At 34.0% G+C, this 19,766-nt stretch overlaps 1 protein-coding gene across 2 annotated transcripts in view; it reads left to right on the top strand.

The window, feature by feature from the left end:
- Positions 1–18,164, top strand: part of LOC145694794 (HEAT repeat-containing protein 6) — a 77,812-nt gene extending 59,648 nt beyond the window's left edge. For both annotated transcript variants that reach the window (XM_081771440.1, XM_081771439.1), the window contains exons 12-16: positions 8,670–8,757; positions 11,986–12,129; positions 13,380–13,457; positions 14,008–14,223; positions 17,222–18,164. In XM_081771440.1, coding sequence (XP_081627566.1) covers positions 8,670–8,757; positions 11,986–12,129; positions 13,380–13,457; positions 14,008–14,223; positions 17,222–17,509 — 814 coding nt within the window. In that variant the 3' untranslated portion in view covers positions 17,510–18,164. The remainder of the gene's footprint in view (positions 1–8,669; positions 8,758–11,985; positions 12,130–13,379; positions 13,458–14,007; positions 14,224–17,221) is intronic.
- The last annotated feature ends 1,602 nt before the right edge of the window (positions 18,165–19,766 follow it).

Here is a 19,766-nt window from a genome sequence, read left to right as displayed (position 1 = left end):
AGACAGATGTGGGAAGAGAAAAGTCTCCCCCAAACAAATTCCTTTTTAGCACTTCATGTTTGTTTTATTTCCTTTACTTAACAAAATTCACTTCTAAATATATATATTTATTACCTGATATCGCTTTTAATGGTTCAGAATCACATTTAACGATGAGGGATTTCCTTTATTTTATATATTCACTTTAATAATCTTCAAACTTTCAATATCTACTTTCACATTTTGTTTATATCTTATCGATTCGAAAATATTATTCTTTTTTATATGTATATTTATGGTGCAGAACAGAATACATGTCACTACTTTTCTCAAAAATGTAATGCGCTAGGTACAGATCAATAAAAGCGGCGCATTACAGACTCCCCCTTCTCTAGAAAAAATTTATCACTTGATAAAATTTTTCTTCAAAATTTAATATATACAAAATTTACCTTAAATATTATTTTCAGGAACAATTAATCTTCTGTTTCAGGGTTATACTTCGTTAACAGTTTTTGTTTTTCTTCCTCTGTGCAATTGAACAGTTTTAAATTTCTTAAGTTTTGCGTTCCTGCATTACGATGATCTAAAGTCTTTAATACCGCACAGTTCCGTAATAATTTTATAACTTGGTAAGGTCCTACATAACATTTTAAATACTTAGCAGCTTCATTTTTAACCGCTGATGATAAAGGATGGGTCCTTTTCATAACCAAGTCTCCTTCTTTAAGAACAATAGCTCTATGATTCTTAGACTTTAATGTTACTTCAGTTTTTGGTAATAGTGGGTTATGGACTTCTAATATTCTATCAACCAAATCTAATGGATATAATTCTGTTGGCCAATTATACGAAGATTTAAATGAATCTATTGCTGAGTAGGATTGGAATAATTCTGCAGGTATTTGCTTAGTGGTTGTGTCTATTGAATAATTTAATAGATCTTCGATTTCTTTCAACTTCTTACTCCATTTACATTGATGTCCCGCACAACACAATCGAACCAATCTATTTAAATCTCTATGTTTTCTTTCAATAAGTCCATTTCCTCTTGGATTGTATGGCGACGTTTTAGTGTGCTTTATCCTGTGTTCCGTGCAAAATTTCTTCCATTTAAAGGAAAGGAATTGTGCTCCTTGATCCGTAACAATGACATTCGGATATGGAACCACATGAAAGTATTGCTTTTCAAGAGTTCGTATTATTTCGGAAGTACTTGCATTTCGCAGAGGATAAAAACATACGAATTTAGAATATACATCAATCACAGAGAGAATAAAATAATATCCGTAACTATTTGGTAATTTTCCTTCTAGATCCAGACACAATTTATCGTGTATATTATTAGCAGTTATATGATAATTCTCTAAAGCTATTTTCCGGTTTGAATATTTAGTCGCCGCACATTGTAAACAGTTTCTAATGCAGGAAATGATGTCAGTTTTTAGAGTCCGCCAATAGAATAATGATCTGCAGAATGCTAAACATTTCTTCTGACCGAAATGTCCTTTTTCATGTATTCGGTGTACCAATGTTTTTGCCATTTCTTTCGGTATAACTAACAGCCAACTACCTCTTTTAACATTCTTAACAAATATGACTGAATTATGAAATTTTAGATATGGATAATCTGGATTCTGTTCTAATTTTCTTTTTAAATTTTGACAGTACAAATCATTATCTTGACCCTTCTTCAATTCCTTATAATCAAACAACTTGGGATCTTCCTTGAAAATGAAGTATCCATATACTTGAAAAATGTCTTTTGATAAACTACTATTAAAGTCTTTTTGATTAGTTGGGGAATTTTCTCTCCCGCAGTCTTTGACCCCCATATCAATAGACCGCGACGTTAGTTTCCCGGGGTTGACATCACTGAAGTTTCTGCCATTACGCCACTTGTGGTAGTTGCAACATTATTTGAATTTACATTCTCTGACTGTTCAGATCCTCCAGGTGGCTGAAAATTATAATTACTCCAGTAATAGGGATTTTGGTACCATGGCGGTGGTGGACCATACCTGGGAAAATTCCATGGTCGTCTCCTGAATGCATTTTTAAAATTCCATCCTCTTCTACAATTTCCGTTTGTTATTAGTGACGCAGTATTATTTCCCAAATTTGGTACCGACTGCACACTCGTTTCGGTTTGGACTCCAGAGTCAATTTTCACCCTTCTAGCAAAGTTTACCTGTGGTCTCTGGAATTGTCTACGAGAAAAGTTCCTTGAATCCATAATATTAGAAATATTTGTGTCATTGTATTCTTGAATTTCCATTATTCTCAACATCAGATCATCTAAATTTTTATTCGGAGTGCTTCTTAATATTTTTGCTTCGTGACTGGGGAGGCTATTCAGCAACAAGTCTATCAATTCTTTTTCATCTGTGTTGCTACAAATTCTTTGATAAGTTTCGACAAGATTCCATGCAAAATCCGATAATGTTGAATACTTATTTCGATCGTACCGCATTAATTGCAATTGTCGCTTTTGGGCTCTCTCCAAACGTTCTGACAGATATTGCTTCTGAAAATATCTAACAAAATCTTCAAAAGTTTTCACCTTATGCTGGCTTCGGAACCAGGCTCCAGCTGTTTTAATTAAACATCTTGAGACTAACACCACTTTTTCGGCATCATTAAGTTTGAATAAGGTTAACGTTTGCGTAAATTCATGTAGGAAGGCTTTGGCAGCTCCATTATATTGTCCATCAAACTTTGGAAAATCCCGTAAATCGGTATATCTAAGTAGATTTCCAGACTCCGTCACTAGATTCGTTACTTTTGTGACATCTAAATTTCCTTTTGCAGATTCTTCTTCTCTACTATTAGTTATTAATTCTCCCGATACATCAGAGTTCTTTGAAATTCCTTCATTGTTGACATTCTCTTTTAATACCGACTCGCTAGGCCAAGGTATCCGTGTTTCCGTCGCAGAGGTCGTAAGAGCTGGCTGAAATGCAGGTTGAATGTTCGTATTATTTCCAGTCGACATCCCAAATGTACTGTTCACCACAGATTCTCTATCTCGTTTTCCTTCTCCATTTCCACACAAATTCAATTCTTGAAAGCCTTTCTCTAGGGTCTTCACTCGTCGATCAACTTCTCCTTCCCATTTCAATAGTTTTAAACTAGTACGATCCAATTGGTCACGTTGCTGTTTTTGTTCGGATTCCATTGTGGAAAGTCTGTGATCGAATTCTTTCTGGTTTTGGACTGTCATTTCTACTTTAGTTTCAACCTCTTGAAATTTTGATTCTCTTTCCTGTTCTCTTTTCTTCATATCTTGCATTTCGTTCTCTATTTGTGTAAATTTATTATCTATACTTTCCTGTAGATCTCTTCTAAGATCAATCATGTCTTTTCTAACTTCCTGCAACTTCGCATCTAAATAGTAAGAAAATTTAGTAAAAGTAATGTCAATACTAGCTTCCACCGTAGCTCTAAATTCTTCTCGCAAACTCGAACAGTGGTTGCACACGTTTCCCATTGATTCTTTTGAAGATAGACTTGCAGTTTCGTCTGTCTTCTTCTTAGAACTTCCGTCAAGTATTTCTCATTCCTCTTTCTCTAATCTATTTCTTTCATGGCTTTCTCCTTTCTTCTTCTTTCTAACTGAGTTCATTTCTTCATCACTTTTAGTAACTTGTTTTCTATCTTTATCTGAATGACGACTATGTCGTGAACTATTTCTTCTTTTATGTACTTCTTCTCTCATGTGACTTCTATGTCTTTTCTTTCTTGTTCTTGTAGCTTCTTCCATAGGAATGGCTCCATTCTCTTCCACGTTCTTTCTCTCCTTTTCACGATCACTCTTATTGGATTTATTAGATTTTCTTTTTCCTTCATCATGGTTATGTTTATTCTTATTTCTGGGTTTTGTGCTCATCTCTTCCTTCCCAGTTTCGGCATTCTTACTAGACGGACCTGAATCCTCTTTTGACACTTCTTCTCTCTCAGTTACACTTAATGATTTCATTTTGTCAACTTCTTTCTCCTTTTGACTGCATGCATCGCAAATCCACACAACTGATGGCTTACTCATTTCTTCATACTTTTGCTCATTGATTCCAACACATATAAAATGATACCACTCTTCACAGTGGTCACATTGAATTATTTTGTTTTTGCCTGCGACTTCCTTATTGTCTCTTTCATTACAGCAGACGCACACTATAGTATCACTACTAGAGCTAACAATTGACATCTTCTTCTAATAATAGTTCGGAAGAGCCTCATCTTCTTCCCTTCTCAAATCTGCCATATCTTATATATATATATATTTCCAAAATATTCACAGAGTTTTCTTCATGTTACCCTCACATTTCCTTTTCCTTTTCATATAATAATCATCAAATCCTGATGACTGGGATCGCCATTTTTTACACTTGTAGTGCTCAATTTATATCGCGGCTGTGGTTAACCGTTTTACTGTAAATGAAAAATAAATTGCAAATCGAAAATGCTAGTATTTAATTGGTTAGAACTCTATAAACAGCATTGTATTGTCGTAGCAGGTTTGTTGTGCGTCGACGCATAAAGATGTTATTAGGTACCCATCAATCCTCTGCAATACAACAACAAATAACAGTTCCAAATAATTATAACTACGTAAAATTTTGTCATAGGCTCAGCTATACCATGAAAACGCACTTACCACGTATTTCCAGGAACTAAGCCAAGACTTTGGCCCGGCACATCGGAATCGCCACCCAAACATGAAATGGTTCGGGAAAATCAACCAGAATGAAAACCAAGTTCAAGAGGTAATGTGAGGGGTAACAGCAGGATAAGTTTTATGTGATCAGAATTACTACGTAACAAAATAGAACATTGACATACCATTATATCGTATATCTCTACGTTAGTTTCTAAGAATAATCTTAACAACCTCAAAATTTAAATAATTTCATTTAGGAACTTTATTTCATTATGATTATATGTATAAATTTTGTAATGAAGGTTTTGTTTTAACTATAATAATATAGCAGCAGTATATCATATTACAAATCCACATCTAGCATTGTATCTAGTTTTGACTGTAAGTACATTTACATCGCGTCCTGCCGAAGTAAATACCATATGCAGCTAAGTGGCAAATACCATCATTAATACATATACTTCACATATTTTCCATTATTTTAGAATAATTCTTTATAATTAACTTTCTTTTTTAAACACATATGTATATATTATAACATCAACTTTAAATACTTATTCTTCTCATTTTCCTTATATGTTACTAATTCTTTCTTCCTTAGTTTAAATAAACTTCTGCCACAATGCTTTATATGCCTGACAAGGACGGCGTATGTATTATAATGTATTTGTGGATTATTCTCAATAAGATTATAATACATTCTAAGCAACATAAATAAAACAGCATCATTAAAAAAAATCCAGATTGAAGTTTATAAATTTAGGCCATTTAGCAGTACGTTATTATATGTCTGAATTTTCGTTGAGATTGTTTAGAATACCAAAATATAACATGTTGACTAATTTGATTAAAACGTAAGATTTTGAAAGATGTATGTTACATTTTATTATTCCATGATTTTGAATTTGGCAGACAGATGTGGGAAGAGAAAAGTCTCCCCCAAACAAATCCCTTTTTAGCACTTCATGTTTGTTTTATTTCCTTTACTTAACAAAATTCACTTCTAAATATATATATTTATTACCTGATATCGCTTTTAATGGTTCAGAATCACATTTAACGATGAGGGATTTCCTTTATTTTATATATTCACTTTAATAATCTTCAAACTTTCAATATCTACTTTCACATTTTGTTTATATCTTATCGATTCGAAAATATTATTCTTTTTTATATGTATATTTATGGTGCAGAACAGAATACATGTCACTACTTTTCTCAAAAATGTAATGCGCTAGGTACAGATCAATAAAAGCGGCGCATTACAGGTACAGTAATTGGATCTTCTGATCTTCACTCAAGTGCCTTCAAGAAGTATCTGTTAAACAGTAATGTTACTAATACAGAAATTAAATGGAATTTACAAGTAATTGACACACACAAATCCTTCCGTTCTGCGGAGAAAGATGTACAATTATTTCCCTACTTATTCCCAGACAGTGAAATAGCAAAAATGGAACTGGGCCATACTAAGATAGGTTACATCATTTTATTTGGACTAGCACCACATTTTAAAAGGGAACATCTTTACACAATACACACAGTATACGGTAACAGTCCATTTGCTATTGGGTTCGATGAGTCACTTAACAAAGTGTCTCAGAAAAATTAAATGGACGTCAGTGTTAGATTTTGGGACACTACTAAGGGAAAAATTTGTATTCGTTACCTAAGTTCTGCTTTCCTTGGACGAAGTAGGGCCTCAGATCTCCTAGGAGCATTCATGGACTCTGTGAAACTCCTTGTTGTCAAAAATATCATACAGGTTTCTATGGATGGATCCACAGGGAATTTAAAGTTCCTTCAGGAGTTTAATACATTTCTGAAATCAGGAAAATGTAACTCTTGTCCTTTAAATTTGGGCAGTTGTGGCTTGCATACATTAAATAATGCTTTTAAAGTTCGTATGCTCACAGTAGATTGTGAAGTTGCAAAGTTTTGCGTTCTTTGTAGAATTTATTCAACAATGTTCCTGCAAAGAGAGCTATATATATTGAATTAACAAATTCCGAATGTTCCCATACAAATATTGCCCTGTTCGTTGGTTATTAAATGGAAAAGTAGCACAGCAAGCTCTTGATATGCTTCCTTGCCTCAGAGATTTTGTGAAAGACAGGTACCATCTTTGAAAGATGGTAGCAAACCGTCTTGTAGCAGTTTTGAAGTAGTAAAACACTGTCTTGAAGACCCAATGTTATTCCCCAAACTAGTTTTCTTTAAAATCATAGCTAGTGACATTGAACAATTTCTCACAGATTTTAAGAGTGACAGACCTTTAGCTCCCTTCCTATACTCAGAACTGCACAGGAGTGTGTGTGCAGTTATGCAAAGATCCGTGAAACCAGAATACGTTGAAAATTTTAAGATTGATGTACAGAAAGAAGAAAACTTGTTGAATTCAGCAAGTGTTGATGTAGGATTTGCCACAAAAAAGGAAATAAAGAGATGTTGGGAAAATGTTAAGGATATAGAACTAGCCAGGTTCTACAGGGATTGCCGAAGAATATTGCGGAAATGGTCATAAAAGTGCAGAAACGATTAGCACTGAAATTTAAGTTGACAAAAGTCATAACTTGCTGGAATCCAGAGGTTGCTGCATTGTAATGAAGGGATGGTCCGCATCAAGGAGCTTTCAACCACATTGGTTGAAATCAGTTGGCTTGACGGCCACACAGCTGATGTCGCTGCTCGGCAGTATTGTTCTGTAATCAGTGATCCAAATACCAGAACGCGTCTTGAATCTTTTGATAAAAAGTGTCATAGACTTGACAGATTGTGGTCTGTCATTTCAGTCCACAAAGATAAGACAGATGCCTTAATAAAGGTTCTGCATTCTACACTAATACTCTCACGGAAATGCAAATGTAGAAAGAGACTTTTCAGTAAATAAGGAGTGCATTGTTGAGAACGTGACAGAAGAGACTTTGGTTGTACAGAGACATATATGACACTATCAGATACAATGGGGAAGTCAGCAACGTAAAAATCACAAAACTTCTGAATGCTAGATAGAATTATCAAGGTGCTTTGGATGAGAAAAGGAAGAAGAAAGAATGTGAAGATAAAAAGGACATGAACAGGAAGACAACGAAATTGTTAATTAAAGAGCTAGAAAGTAAAAAGGCTAAGATAGAAAAAGACTCAAGGAAAAAGCTAAAAGTGATATTGATAAGTGAACTTGAAAAGGTCTATTCAAAATTCACGTAACGTGAGTTTTTTGTGTACGGATCAGTCAAAGAAGCTTCAGTGACGTTTGTAATTTTCTACGGTTCTTCCTTTTATTACGACAAAATATATGTATATATAACAGAAAATTCTAATGGTTACATAATTTATTGAATCTGTGCATATTCATTTGATAATAAATTTAGTATACATGGAACACTCAAAGCAATCTATGCAGTGTTTGTTTGTTTCGTTTTGTTTAAATTGTGAAAAATCAAACATTAATTTTTTTGGTGTAACTATTAGCATACCATCCATCCGGTATAAATCAGCTGACAAACTTCGGGAGGTAAATCTTCCGATGAAAAGAAGCAGAAAAATCTTCGTGAGTGCTGCTCTCGAGGTATATAGAAATAAACGGTGCATTTTTTTTTTTTTTTTTTTTTATTATTACCTGTTCAGACCTTACAGTAATGTGGAACTTATGAAAACTTTCCCTCTCTCTCTTTCTTTGTGTGTGTGTGTGACAGAATATTCTAGTAGTTACTTGATTTGTTGAATCTGTGCACGTTCGTTTAATGTAATATATATATATATATATATATATATATATATATATATCTGTTCAGACCCTAGAGTAGTGTGAATTTATGAAATAAGGTCCATATAAAAGTTACTGAAAAATATTACCTGTATGATGATGATGCTGGAAAACCTGGAAATATGCGTGAATTTTATCTTGCCGTTTGAGTGGCCACCCTGAATACACAATCCTCTTTACGTAAATCTTAGAGCATTAAATATTTTATTTATTTTATAACAAAGATCATAGCTATTTAAAATTATCTTTATAATCTTTATCCAGGGAAAACGCCATTTTAGAAGTGATTCCTGATTCTTTGTTTCTCGGCTTGTTCTCACAAACTGTAAAAGCCTCGCAAGATAACGATAAGGTAAGTTTAATTGTAGATATTAATTCTTCTACATCAAACTTAATTTAAAAGTAACTTGGCGTAATCTTTGATTCGACGATCGCAAAGAATGTTAAATTAGTAACCAGTTATGCGTACAATAGATCAAAAGTTCCTTCTGGACCACAGCTGAAAATTTAATATACCCATAAATAAAAGGATTATGAAAGTAGCGGAAAATTCGGGTAACCATGGCGTATTCTTGTCTGTGGAATCTGGATGTATGAGTTAGATTCTTTGAGCTTGATACGAAGTTCTACAAACTACAAAGCATACTAGACACGAATATTGGGATGCACTTGCTCTGCATTGTCTCTCTCCGTGTTATCACATATGGAATGATTGGTAGTGCCAAAGCTGTTTAGTACGTGCATAACCCCACTGTTTAAGTTACTAACGCGCCGTACATGTGGTGCACAGAGTCACGTCTTGACTCGCATGGTGAAAGTGTCTTGATATTTGAGCGGTTTACGGTGGTTCGGATTCCACCTTAAACTGTAGGTCGACATATCATATAGCTACGAAGCTGAAAAGGGACGCTAAACTCTAAACTCCAACCAACCAATTGTTTAGTACGTTCTATGATTAACCTGAACAGCTATATAGATTTTATAGCGGATACCTCTTCTGTAAATCAGGCTGTTCAACTTCTCTTGTGGTAAAGTATCAATTTTTGAGAAGTACTCTTCGGAAGTCGGTAGTGGTTCGTGGTAACTTTCTTCAAGAGCTTCCCAGGCTACTTAAAAGGATTGAGATCCGGGGAGCAAGATCACTCCAGGCTCGTGATGTTCTCATGTTTCAAATATTCCTGCATCAGATTATCCTAGTGAGTTGTCCATTGTGGTCCATTAGACAAAACTCAGATCCATATGCTCCTCAAAAAAGACTCATGGATTGTTCCGGATGGCATTCCTATGACCATCCCAGAACCTTGTTAGAACACATGCAGCTGTGTATGTGCCCCTAACATGATTCATTCCGAAACGAGGACGTCGCATCTCTATAATATTCTTTCAAAGATTCAGGAACATGTGAAAGATATATATAAAAGAAATTGATCGTTTTAAGCATTTATTTGTGCAAAAACAGAGTGTATCTTACTTGTACATAAAACTTAAATATCCTAAATAAAGTTCTATCGAATTTTTACCCCAGCGACATTAACTTGTCTCTAACCCTTAGCCAGAGTATGGATCCCACGGTCGTAGAATTCTGTGAAACATAAACCAAGGAATTCGTCCAGTACATGGATCATCTCTGAATAAGTGGTAATCCAACGGTGCGTTGTCCGGGGAATAGGTGGTATTTAATGTTTCCAAACCAAGGTGAATAATATCGCGCAAGTTCTTAGAAAACATGTAGCTCTCCATTATTCTGAAGCAGAATAATAACTCTGCGATTCACAAGTATTGTCTTCACGATTTTCAATTTTTTATACAATAATATATATATATTATTGTATAAAAAATTGAAAATCGTGAAGACAATACTTGTGAATCGCAGAGTTATTATTCTGCTTCAGAATAATGGAGAGCTCAATTGTTGTGAATACACTAATGCGTTGATCGTTTGCCCAGGCCCTATTTCTCAAAACTACTAGTCTTGGAATACTGGTGAAAACTTCTCAGAATCAAATATTTTACAATTGCATATATCATAAAATTATGACAAACTATGAATGACGTTGTCTTAATATGTGTTAGTATTTAGAAATGACGTTTACTATTGCTCTTGTATTTCTGCTTTACGATATTTCGTGACATGTAAAAAACATATTACAAGACTAGTGGTTTTGAGAAATAGGGCCCTTGTCACAGTCTGAGTCGCAGTCAAATCGAGTGAAACCCATCGTCTCATTTAATACCATTTCCGAAGTTGGTTTTGATGAATGTGTCTGCACTGCAACAAATTACTTTTTCTAGGCCTCTCATGATTGGCCATTATCAGCACCGATGTCTCGTTGTGTATGGCATGTGGACGTCCCGTACCTAGTGGATCCTGGGTGGATTCATCGCCTTCTTAACAACAAATCTTTCAGAGAAAACACTCACTAATACGTTACCTTCCTTTTTCACTTCTTTTAAATGATAGCTAATAAATACAAAACAAAGTATATTAAGCGGAAATTGGCACACTGTTGGACAGTTTTCTTACAAAAGCCAACAGTAACTTACATAAGTAACAATATTTTTTCTTGTCAATACATTCTGGCTACGCTTATCTCAATGTTCAGTTATTCTGACAATCAGCATCACAGATTTGATAGAGAGAACATTTACATCTTTGTACAGGGTAATTTTTTACAAATCACGGATTTCATTTGGGTCTAGAATTTTTAACTGAAGTCCGATTTTCATGCAGTTTGTGACAAACATCAAGGAAGGATGGGAGATTTAGGGGACTATGTTTACTTGTTTAAATTCATCCGGGATAATATCGATCACGCCTTAAGAAAAGCAGCAAATTTTCGCCAGTGTAGCTTACAATTAGAATGAGGTTTTGGATTTTTGAAGCGAAACTGCAGAAAACAAATTATGTGTTAATGAAAATACAAATTAAGTGTTAGTGGTAACGCTCTGTTTCTTACTGACCTTGGCAAGGTTGCCATCTAACGAAGAAAACTCAAATCTCCACACCACACTGCACTTCATTCCAATTGTAAGGTACACTGGCGAAAATTTGCTGTTTTTCTTGAGGCGTAATCGATATTATCCCGGATGAGTTTAAACCAGTAAACATAGTCCCATAAATCTCCCATCCTTTCTTGATCGTTTGCCAGAAACCGCCTGAAAATCGGGCATAAGTTAGAAATTGTAGACCCAAATGAAATCCGTGTTTTAAAAGAATCACCCTGTATTATCACAGAAAATAGTAATCATATCCTACTCATTATACGCATGAATAGCAGATTCCATGCAGAAATCTCTTATTACAGCACGAAAGTGAATGGCGAAATTTGTATTTGGGGCCTGTAATAATAATAATAATAATAATAATAATAATAATAATAATAATAATAATAATAATAATAATAATAATAATAATAATAAAGGTAGAAACAATTGTAACATAACAGAAATATTTACCATCAAACTTATTGTATGTAACAAATAAAACAGATCAATTTCTGTTTTATTGTTAAGTTTTTACTTTTACACATTATGGTAGTACTATGGTTTAGGAAAAATGAAGTTTTCAATTTTGTTTTAGGTCAGATGTTATGCTGTGCGAGCTGTCGGGAACCTTCTAAAGTGTGCAAGTGAAAGGATAATTCAAACCAGTGAATTTAAGGAGGTAATGGAAAAAGCTGTGGCAGTTCTAATCAAACATTCTTCTACCGGGAATAACATGAAGGTAAAATCAATATAGTAATAAATCATATTTTCGTATAAGATTTCGTGGTCAAGACCACAGATCACAGCTTTATTATTATTATTATTATTATTATTATTATTATTATTATTACTCCTCAAATTGACCATCTTTTGCGGGAGCTAGGATATTTACTTCTAACATTTTCTAAATAATTCCATTATTTACACTTTTGAAGCCGCCTGTCTCACTGAATGTAACTGATAATTATTTTAAATTTAACGTTCAGACTGTATTAATCAGTGTGATAAATTTTAAAATTGTGATCGTCATACGATTCTGGCGTCGAAGGTAGTTTTAAAAGCTGAAACTTTGATTCCTAAGTTTTTTTAAAGATTGTAAACATAGAAGTATTCTTGAGTAAAGAAAAATACAGTCAATATCGAAGTATGGCACATTGACAGGAATTGAAACATTATTTTCAAACTCAGTAAAGACTGTTATTTTTATTACCATCTAGTACTTATTGTTCCAGTTATATGATAGCTGCCACTTGTTGCACCTAACGACTTACTAATATCCGTCTTTCTGCCACCCTTATTATGGTCCTTTACCTCAATAATTTTACTCGTATGTACTCTATGAGTCCATAATTATGTACTTAGAACGTTGCTACTAATTTCCTAAACTAACCCAATACATGATATACAAAGGGTGAAAAATTGAATTAATAGACCGGGATCTTCTGCATACCGTGCACTTGCGTTAACCATACGCTACCCAGAACAGCCATACTCTCTCTCTTGAAATCAGTGCTCTTCACTCAGACCACGTGGTTTGTACCACAGCTTAATTTGTTATGGTTGGACAATTCAGTGTCCATATTCAGAAAACTTTTGACAGTTGTGCTATCATTATATATTAATGAAAGGAGGAAACAATCGGATCGAAGATCCCGGGTTCGAGTCCTGGTCCAGTGACCGTCTTTTTCACTCTGTATATCATTTAATTCGCACGTACAGATGATTTCTGTAATCTGTTGTTCTAAATTGTTGTATTGTATGATAACTAAATCCCAAATAACCTTATTACTTCAAAGTTGCCTTCAGTATCAAGAATAGCTACTTTGTTTCCCTGATATGAAAGAATTTTTCAATAATTTTCCTAACAAAAATCAAATTCTCTGATTTGCCCTGATTTTCCAGGTCTGTGGGAACCCTGTCAAAATATTGAAGAGAAAATATTTTATAGTAATAACTATAAATTATAATTAGCACTTTTGATCGTTTTAGATTCGATGGAACTCCTGCTATGCACTAGGAAGTATGCTGAAGAATGCTTCTCTGTATGTTGCAAACGAAACGTGGCAGGTGAGTATATGATGGATCATTCGCTTAGAATTAGCACACACACAAAAGTACACAAATCATTTATACAGATCGAACTGCAATTTTTATTTATTTGTTATTTTTGATAGAAGGACAGCTTGTTGATTTACTGTTTTTTAGTAGTTGCCCACTGTTTTGATCATCCTTAAACTTATTATTCCATTAAAAGTGAAAGAGAACTCACCACTACGTTTTGCTAATTTTATCGGTTAATTATTGCAGCAACACACTATGCTTTCTTCAGCTCTGAAGAGTTGCAAAACAGAAGTAAGTTTCTCTTCGGGGTTATGATAAGTAAAATTAACGAGTCTGCTATTCACTTATAACTAGTATGTAATTCTGTTATAGCTTGTTGATATCAATATCAAATCCTGCACTAAATCTTATAGTGAAATAGAATTGGAATCGATTTTTGTGTCAAAAGTCGTTTATTTTAAAAAAAATAAATTGTTTGATAAAAATATTTTGACTTGTTACCAGTGTTAGTATTACATAATCGAGTTAACTAATAATAATTGGTTTTGATTTCCAGACATCAGTATTTTCCACATTAATGACTCTTGTACAGAACTTCAAAAATTTCAAAGTAAGGATCAATGCAGCATCAGCGCTTTCAGTTCCTGAGAAACGTAGCTTTTATAAGCATCACTTTTTAAATATATGGACAGCATTACTAACGGGGCTTGAGAATTCTCAAAATATTGAAGATTTTACAGAATATAAACATAGAGATAACCTCGTAGATCAGGTTAGTATCGAGATACATTTTTTTTTTTTTCAAAAATATAGCACAGAATAATAAAGATGTATTCATGTTTTTCAGGTATTTATACAAAAACTTGTTCGGTTTATATCCACCATTTGTATTCTATCGGATCACCAGCATTGTCGACTATCGTCTTAATATCGAAATTTTCGCAACAAACTGCATTGCGGCACAGCCATTGGAATTCCATCCCATTCCGCTTTGCAAGTTTTCCATAGGCCAGTAAAGGTGTGTAGTAGACGTCATCGTCAGTCCAAATGAGTAGCAATCCATTGGGCTGGCATCAGAGCTTTTCATGTCATGAAAAAGAATAATACGGGCTCACGTTCCCTGCTCTGTCATGATAAAACGAAAGGGATTGTCTGATGGTGTATGGCTAGAGGCTTTGTCCATATGGATCCACAACTGTTTGTTGTTGGTTTTGTCGATGAAACGATGGATAGATGTAGTCATATGGATTGCTGGAAGTAGGCAGCATTTACTTTCACGTTTTTGTCAATCTTACGTACCTCCAGAAGGTGTTTACCACACGGAAAAGTCACGAAGTCCCCAAAAATACCGAGTAAGTTGCAATGATCACGGAGAAATACTACTGAATAGTGCTAAACCACTTATTTCCGAATTTTTGCTAATTAATGAGAGTGCTGTTCTTACCAGTGCTTTTAAAGCTCTTGACTAAGTCTACTCCCACTTAAAAAGACAACGAAGAGCATCAAAAATGTTGGAAGTGAGTCTGCGAGTGTTTACAAAAAGCTATTGAATGAACCAGTAACTTTTTATAGACCAGAAATTTGTATATGCAGTTTATGATGTCATGATTATTTGACACCCACATTTATACACTATGCGAAAGGTCTTAAAAACAATTGTTAGTGTATATAATAGCGTTTTGTAGAGGCTGTACAGACATGTTACATGAGTTTTCACAGGCAATGTACATGAGTTTTTTTACGTGTTCCATTACCAGGCGCATGTATGACATCGGCTGGACAGGTGTCTGTTTTTGTCGTATAAGTTGTGGACTCGGTCGTTGTGTGTAATATTCTTCAGTTAACTACCTACATGTGAGTCTTTTGTTTATTTGGTGATGAAAATTTGAATAAGGTGAGTGAAATGGAGCAAATTGATATTCTCGTTCAGTACTGGAGTACTCCAGTTCAGCAAATATCAACTTATTACTTATAATCAGTATTTTGAGCCGTTCTGATCTGTCGAAAGCTTTCCATAAATGTATTCTTAAATTAGATCTCTCAGCAAAATGTATATTCCAAATTGCAACTGAGGGTTCAAATGTTAACGCCATATTTTTAAATGACTTCATATGATTAATGGAACCATAAGAACTAAATGAAGAGAACAAAAGTCTAACAGCTCTAGACACGTGTTCTCTTCATGTACACGGTAGCTACAAAACAGCAAACAACTTAACTACATGGATAATTAATGAATGTTTGAGAGCTTTGTATTACTATTTCAGATTTTCCATCTAGTCAGTCACAATATACTTCTGTATCAGGTTCATTTTTATTTCCTCTGAAAATGTTTTCAAGCAAATGGGTTGAGAATATAAATGTAATTGAAAGAGCATTACATATATCCTATTTGGAAAAATATGTTGTGTCTGTTTCAGCTAGCCTACCTGAGGGCAATAACTCCTCCGTTTTGAGCTCTTTCGTGAAAGATTATTTGCTTCTTGCTAAATTCTCTTTTCTTTAGTCGGTGGTTACAGAAAATTTTTTGAATACCATTCTTGTATATTGGAATGTTTCAATACTTATTAATATTGGCAAGGAATTTGTGAACATAGAGATTATATAAGCTCGTAAAAATCTTGCACAGATGCTTTCAGTAGATGTTAAGAATAAGGCCAGTGAAGGGTATTGACAATTGTTTTGGAGCAAGATCAATATGTAAAGGTTTAAGAGACATAATATCATTTTCTTGGAATGTGATTGCAGGGTCTCTTGATTGCTTTATTTGAAAAGCTATTTCGTAAAAGAAGTCCTTTACGTAATAAACTGAAATGAGGCGACATGTTTGATATTGAACAGTTGTCGAGTGACTAACTTCAGAAAAAAAAAATATTTCTACGAACTTTATTTCTCTCAGAGGCCAATTAAATAAAAAGCTGCTACCTTAAAATTTATGAAAGTAAAGAATTCCACGGAAAAAAAATTAAACGAGAAAAAAAAGCAAAGATTAGATACATATTTCGTTGCAAGTTTAGATCCAGATCGTGCTTTATTTCTAAAATTTGCCATGAAGATTATATGTATGTTTCATGAGAATGCAGCCATTGAAAGAGGGTTCTTTATGAACAAGGAATCTCTCTTTGAAAATCTTTGTGAAGAATCTGTTATAGCTCAGCAGTGTGCATTCCCCGTCTCTAAACGTGGTGGAGTTGTCGATAAAGTATGTTATGGCTGTAAGACTATGATTCTCGTGACGAAAGGAAGTTTTAGGAACGAGAAAGAAGAAAAGGAACGAGATAAAATTAACAGATCTAGAGAAGAAATTAAAGCCCTGGAAGAAGAGAAGAAAAAATGCTGGAGCATGAATCGGAACTAAAAAAAAACTGTGTCAATGTTAGATTTTTATTGTTTTGATGAAGATACGATAAATTCAAAAGAAACTGCATTTGTGTTAGATTTTTATCGGATTATTTTTTTTCTTCAAATTTCGGTTTCAGTATTAATTCTTATGTAGCAATAATTGTAAGGGGTAGCAAGGAACTGTTTTTGATATGGATTGATAAACAGGTTCCATCTCATCCCTCTTTTGCAGCCAAAAATTCTAGAACTGTTTCAATATTGATTTAGTATAGTTTGGAAGTCATTGTAGTTTCACAGCTGTGATACTGAATTTATTTCTTATTTTGTTATCTTTTTTTTTTTTCTGAATTCTTCACAATTGAATAATTTTATTTTTATGTGCTATGAAAGAGTGCATAATATATTTCTTATTTTATTATATCCCATAGATCTGTCTATCTTTGTGCCATCTGGCTAGCCTAATTGTGAAAGAAGATTTGGTACCTCTTCAAGACACTTTGATGCACTATTTTGATACCGTACAATACCATATGAAGAAGTTCCAGGAGCGTGTAGTTCCCGACAAAGCTAGTGTGTTGATCAACGCAGCATCCCATGTTACCTCTGTATCACAAATAAGTGGACTTACTGCCAATCAGCAGAATGCCGTACAATTTATCATGACAATATTCGTACAAGACACTGTATTCTCTAGTGAACACCAACATTTCAGATAGTATTTACATATTATTTTTATGTTAATAAATGTAATATTACTATTTAATATGAAAAATATGCAATGCCATTTAGAAGCCTGAAGCAAGCAGTTTTCGGAACGCTTTACGATCACGTCATTGACATAAGACTGATTTGAGCTTTCACTTCTTTTTCATTATTCCGTCCTAACTAGTGTGTAGTTAAATTTACTGTCACTATGTAGACATACTTCATTGTTGTAAATAGATATTTTATTTTTTAACAATGTATAATTGTGACTGAAAGAGGGGGATTTTAACTGTTGAGAGTGGTATCCGTTTGGCTTGCTTATTCGAGCTTTAAAAATTACTTCTTGTGATTGTTAATATTGTACGGGGAATGTAACATGAGCAAACTGTTCATATTAATTTTACAAGCTTTATCTTACAACCATATTGTATAATCATGTTATGTTTCTTGACTAGGTGCTAGCGCAAATTTAATAAATTGATGTTTTATGAAATTAAGTGGCTTTTACACAATTGGTTTTTAAAGAAATTACCTATATTTTAATTTGTTAGATTGTAATGAACTCCACATAGGTTCGATTTTCAAGTGCCGATTTGTATACTTTTTAATATTGGTACTGGATGTGTTAATAAGAAGTCAAATAAAACTATTTTATTTTACTATAAAGACAATACGTTTCTTATAATCTACTTTTGTTCGTTTAAGGTTGTTATACAAAAGCGTGATCAGAACCAGTCGATAACCAGTCGTTACTTCAGGTATGGACAGTCTGAAGATTCCACAAGAGAAACACAACCTCTGGTTAAGAAAGTTTCGATTTGCGAACTCTTAGGTCTTGGGTCGTATGTTTGAAGTATCAAATTTCGTTAAAATATCCGTCTTTTTATACCTGCAGAGCAAGCAGTGATTTGAAAAGTGCTGTTTGACAGGTTTGGATGTAATGAACATGAACAAAACACTTTGATTTAAAGTATCAGAACTTCGTTGATTTTTCAACTTTTTTTTTTTTTTTTTTTTTTTCATATTTTCAAAATGGATAAAATACATAAAAGTATGTAGAATTGACATTTAAGCTGGGAAAACAATTGAAGTTATCACAAACTATCATTAAAATTAACGAAAAATAAAGAAAAAGTATAAAAAAATAGATAAATGTAGAAAAAGTTACGAATTCCGCATAATTCTATCGACATATTGATTTTACGACACACGCAATACAATAAGCTAACGGAATTTTCTCTCTCTCTCACACACACACACACACACTGCCCATGCAAAATTTATGCACGTGATTACAAGTAGATGTCCAGAATACCAATTTTTAACACTTATTAGTAATGTAATTTTGTTATATTGCTGTTTACTTCATAACCATGTTGACGTTCTGACTTTATTAATCGTTATCAGCGACCTCAAAAGTATGAGAAACCAGTTGAATCTACCATAGTAGTTGGCCACCATATTGGATCCACCATTTTGAATTTTTGATTTGTGACATCATAATCGTTATCAGCGACTTCTAATATCTATGTATTAAATATAATATGCAAATTTAACGAAATTTTGATATTTTTACCATCTTTTTGGGATTTCAGTCCTTTGTGCGTCCTAAACTAGTGATTTCGAACGTGATCAGAAAATAAGACAGTGCGACCTCGATGCAAGCCAAATACAAATTTCCTGAAACCTTTACTTTCTATTCTCTACCATCGATTCAGTTTTAAATACATCTAAAGGAAAGTAAGTCCACGTTCTGGCCGACTAGGCCATCGTCAGTTGAGGGCTACTAGTAGTTCTGTGGAACAAAATTGCAAGTGTAAGGCTGCAGACATGGCATACTGCAGATCTGAAAGTGAGACGAATTACAGCTGTCAGATATCTGTGTCCACTAAACTACCACGAGAGAGCTGCAAGATGTAAACTCTTACTTACTACTGCCAATATTGCTCAGTGGAAACAATGAACAACAAACATGTTTGGCGCCACGTAGTTTCTTCTGATAAGTCCATATTTACCAAGTTTTCATCCATCAAACGCACATGGATCTGGAGTCAATTCCAGGAAGATTTCCACTTGGACCGAATACAACAAACTGTGAAACATGGAGGGTTTTCACTGATGATATGTAAAGTCATTTGGAGCTCTGGACGTTTCGAGAAATGTTGGAGCGTGCAGAAATGTGTTGGCACGCTCAACAGCCCTAAATACATTGACATTTTGCAGAGGGTTCTGCTACGATATTTACCAATGGGTTGCTTCCAAAAACAA

Source organism: Thermobia domestica, chromosome 9, assembly GCF_964235325.1.
Source record: "Thermobia domestica chromosome 9, izTheDome1.hap1.1, whole genome shotgun sequence".
Taxonomy (NCBI): domain Eukaryota; kingdom Metazoa; phylum Arthropoda; class Insecta; order Zygentoma; family Lepismatidae; genus Thermobia; species Thermobia domestica.
This window is presented reverse-complemented; position numbering and strand designations above follow the sequence as displayed.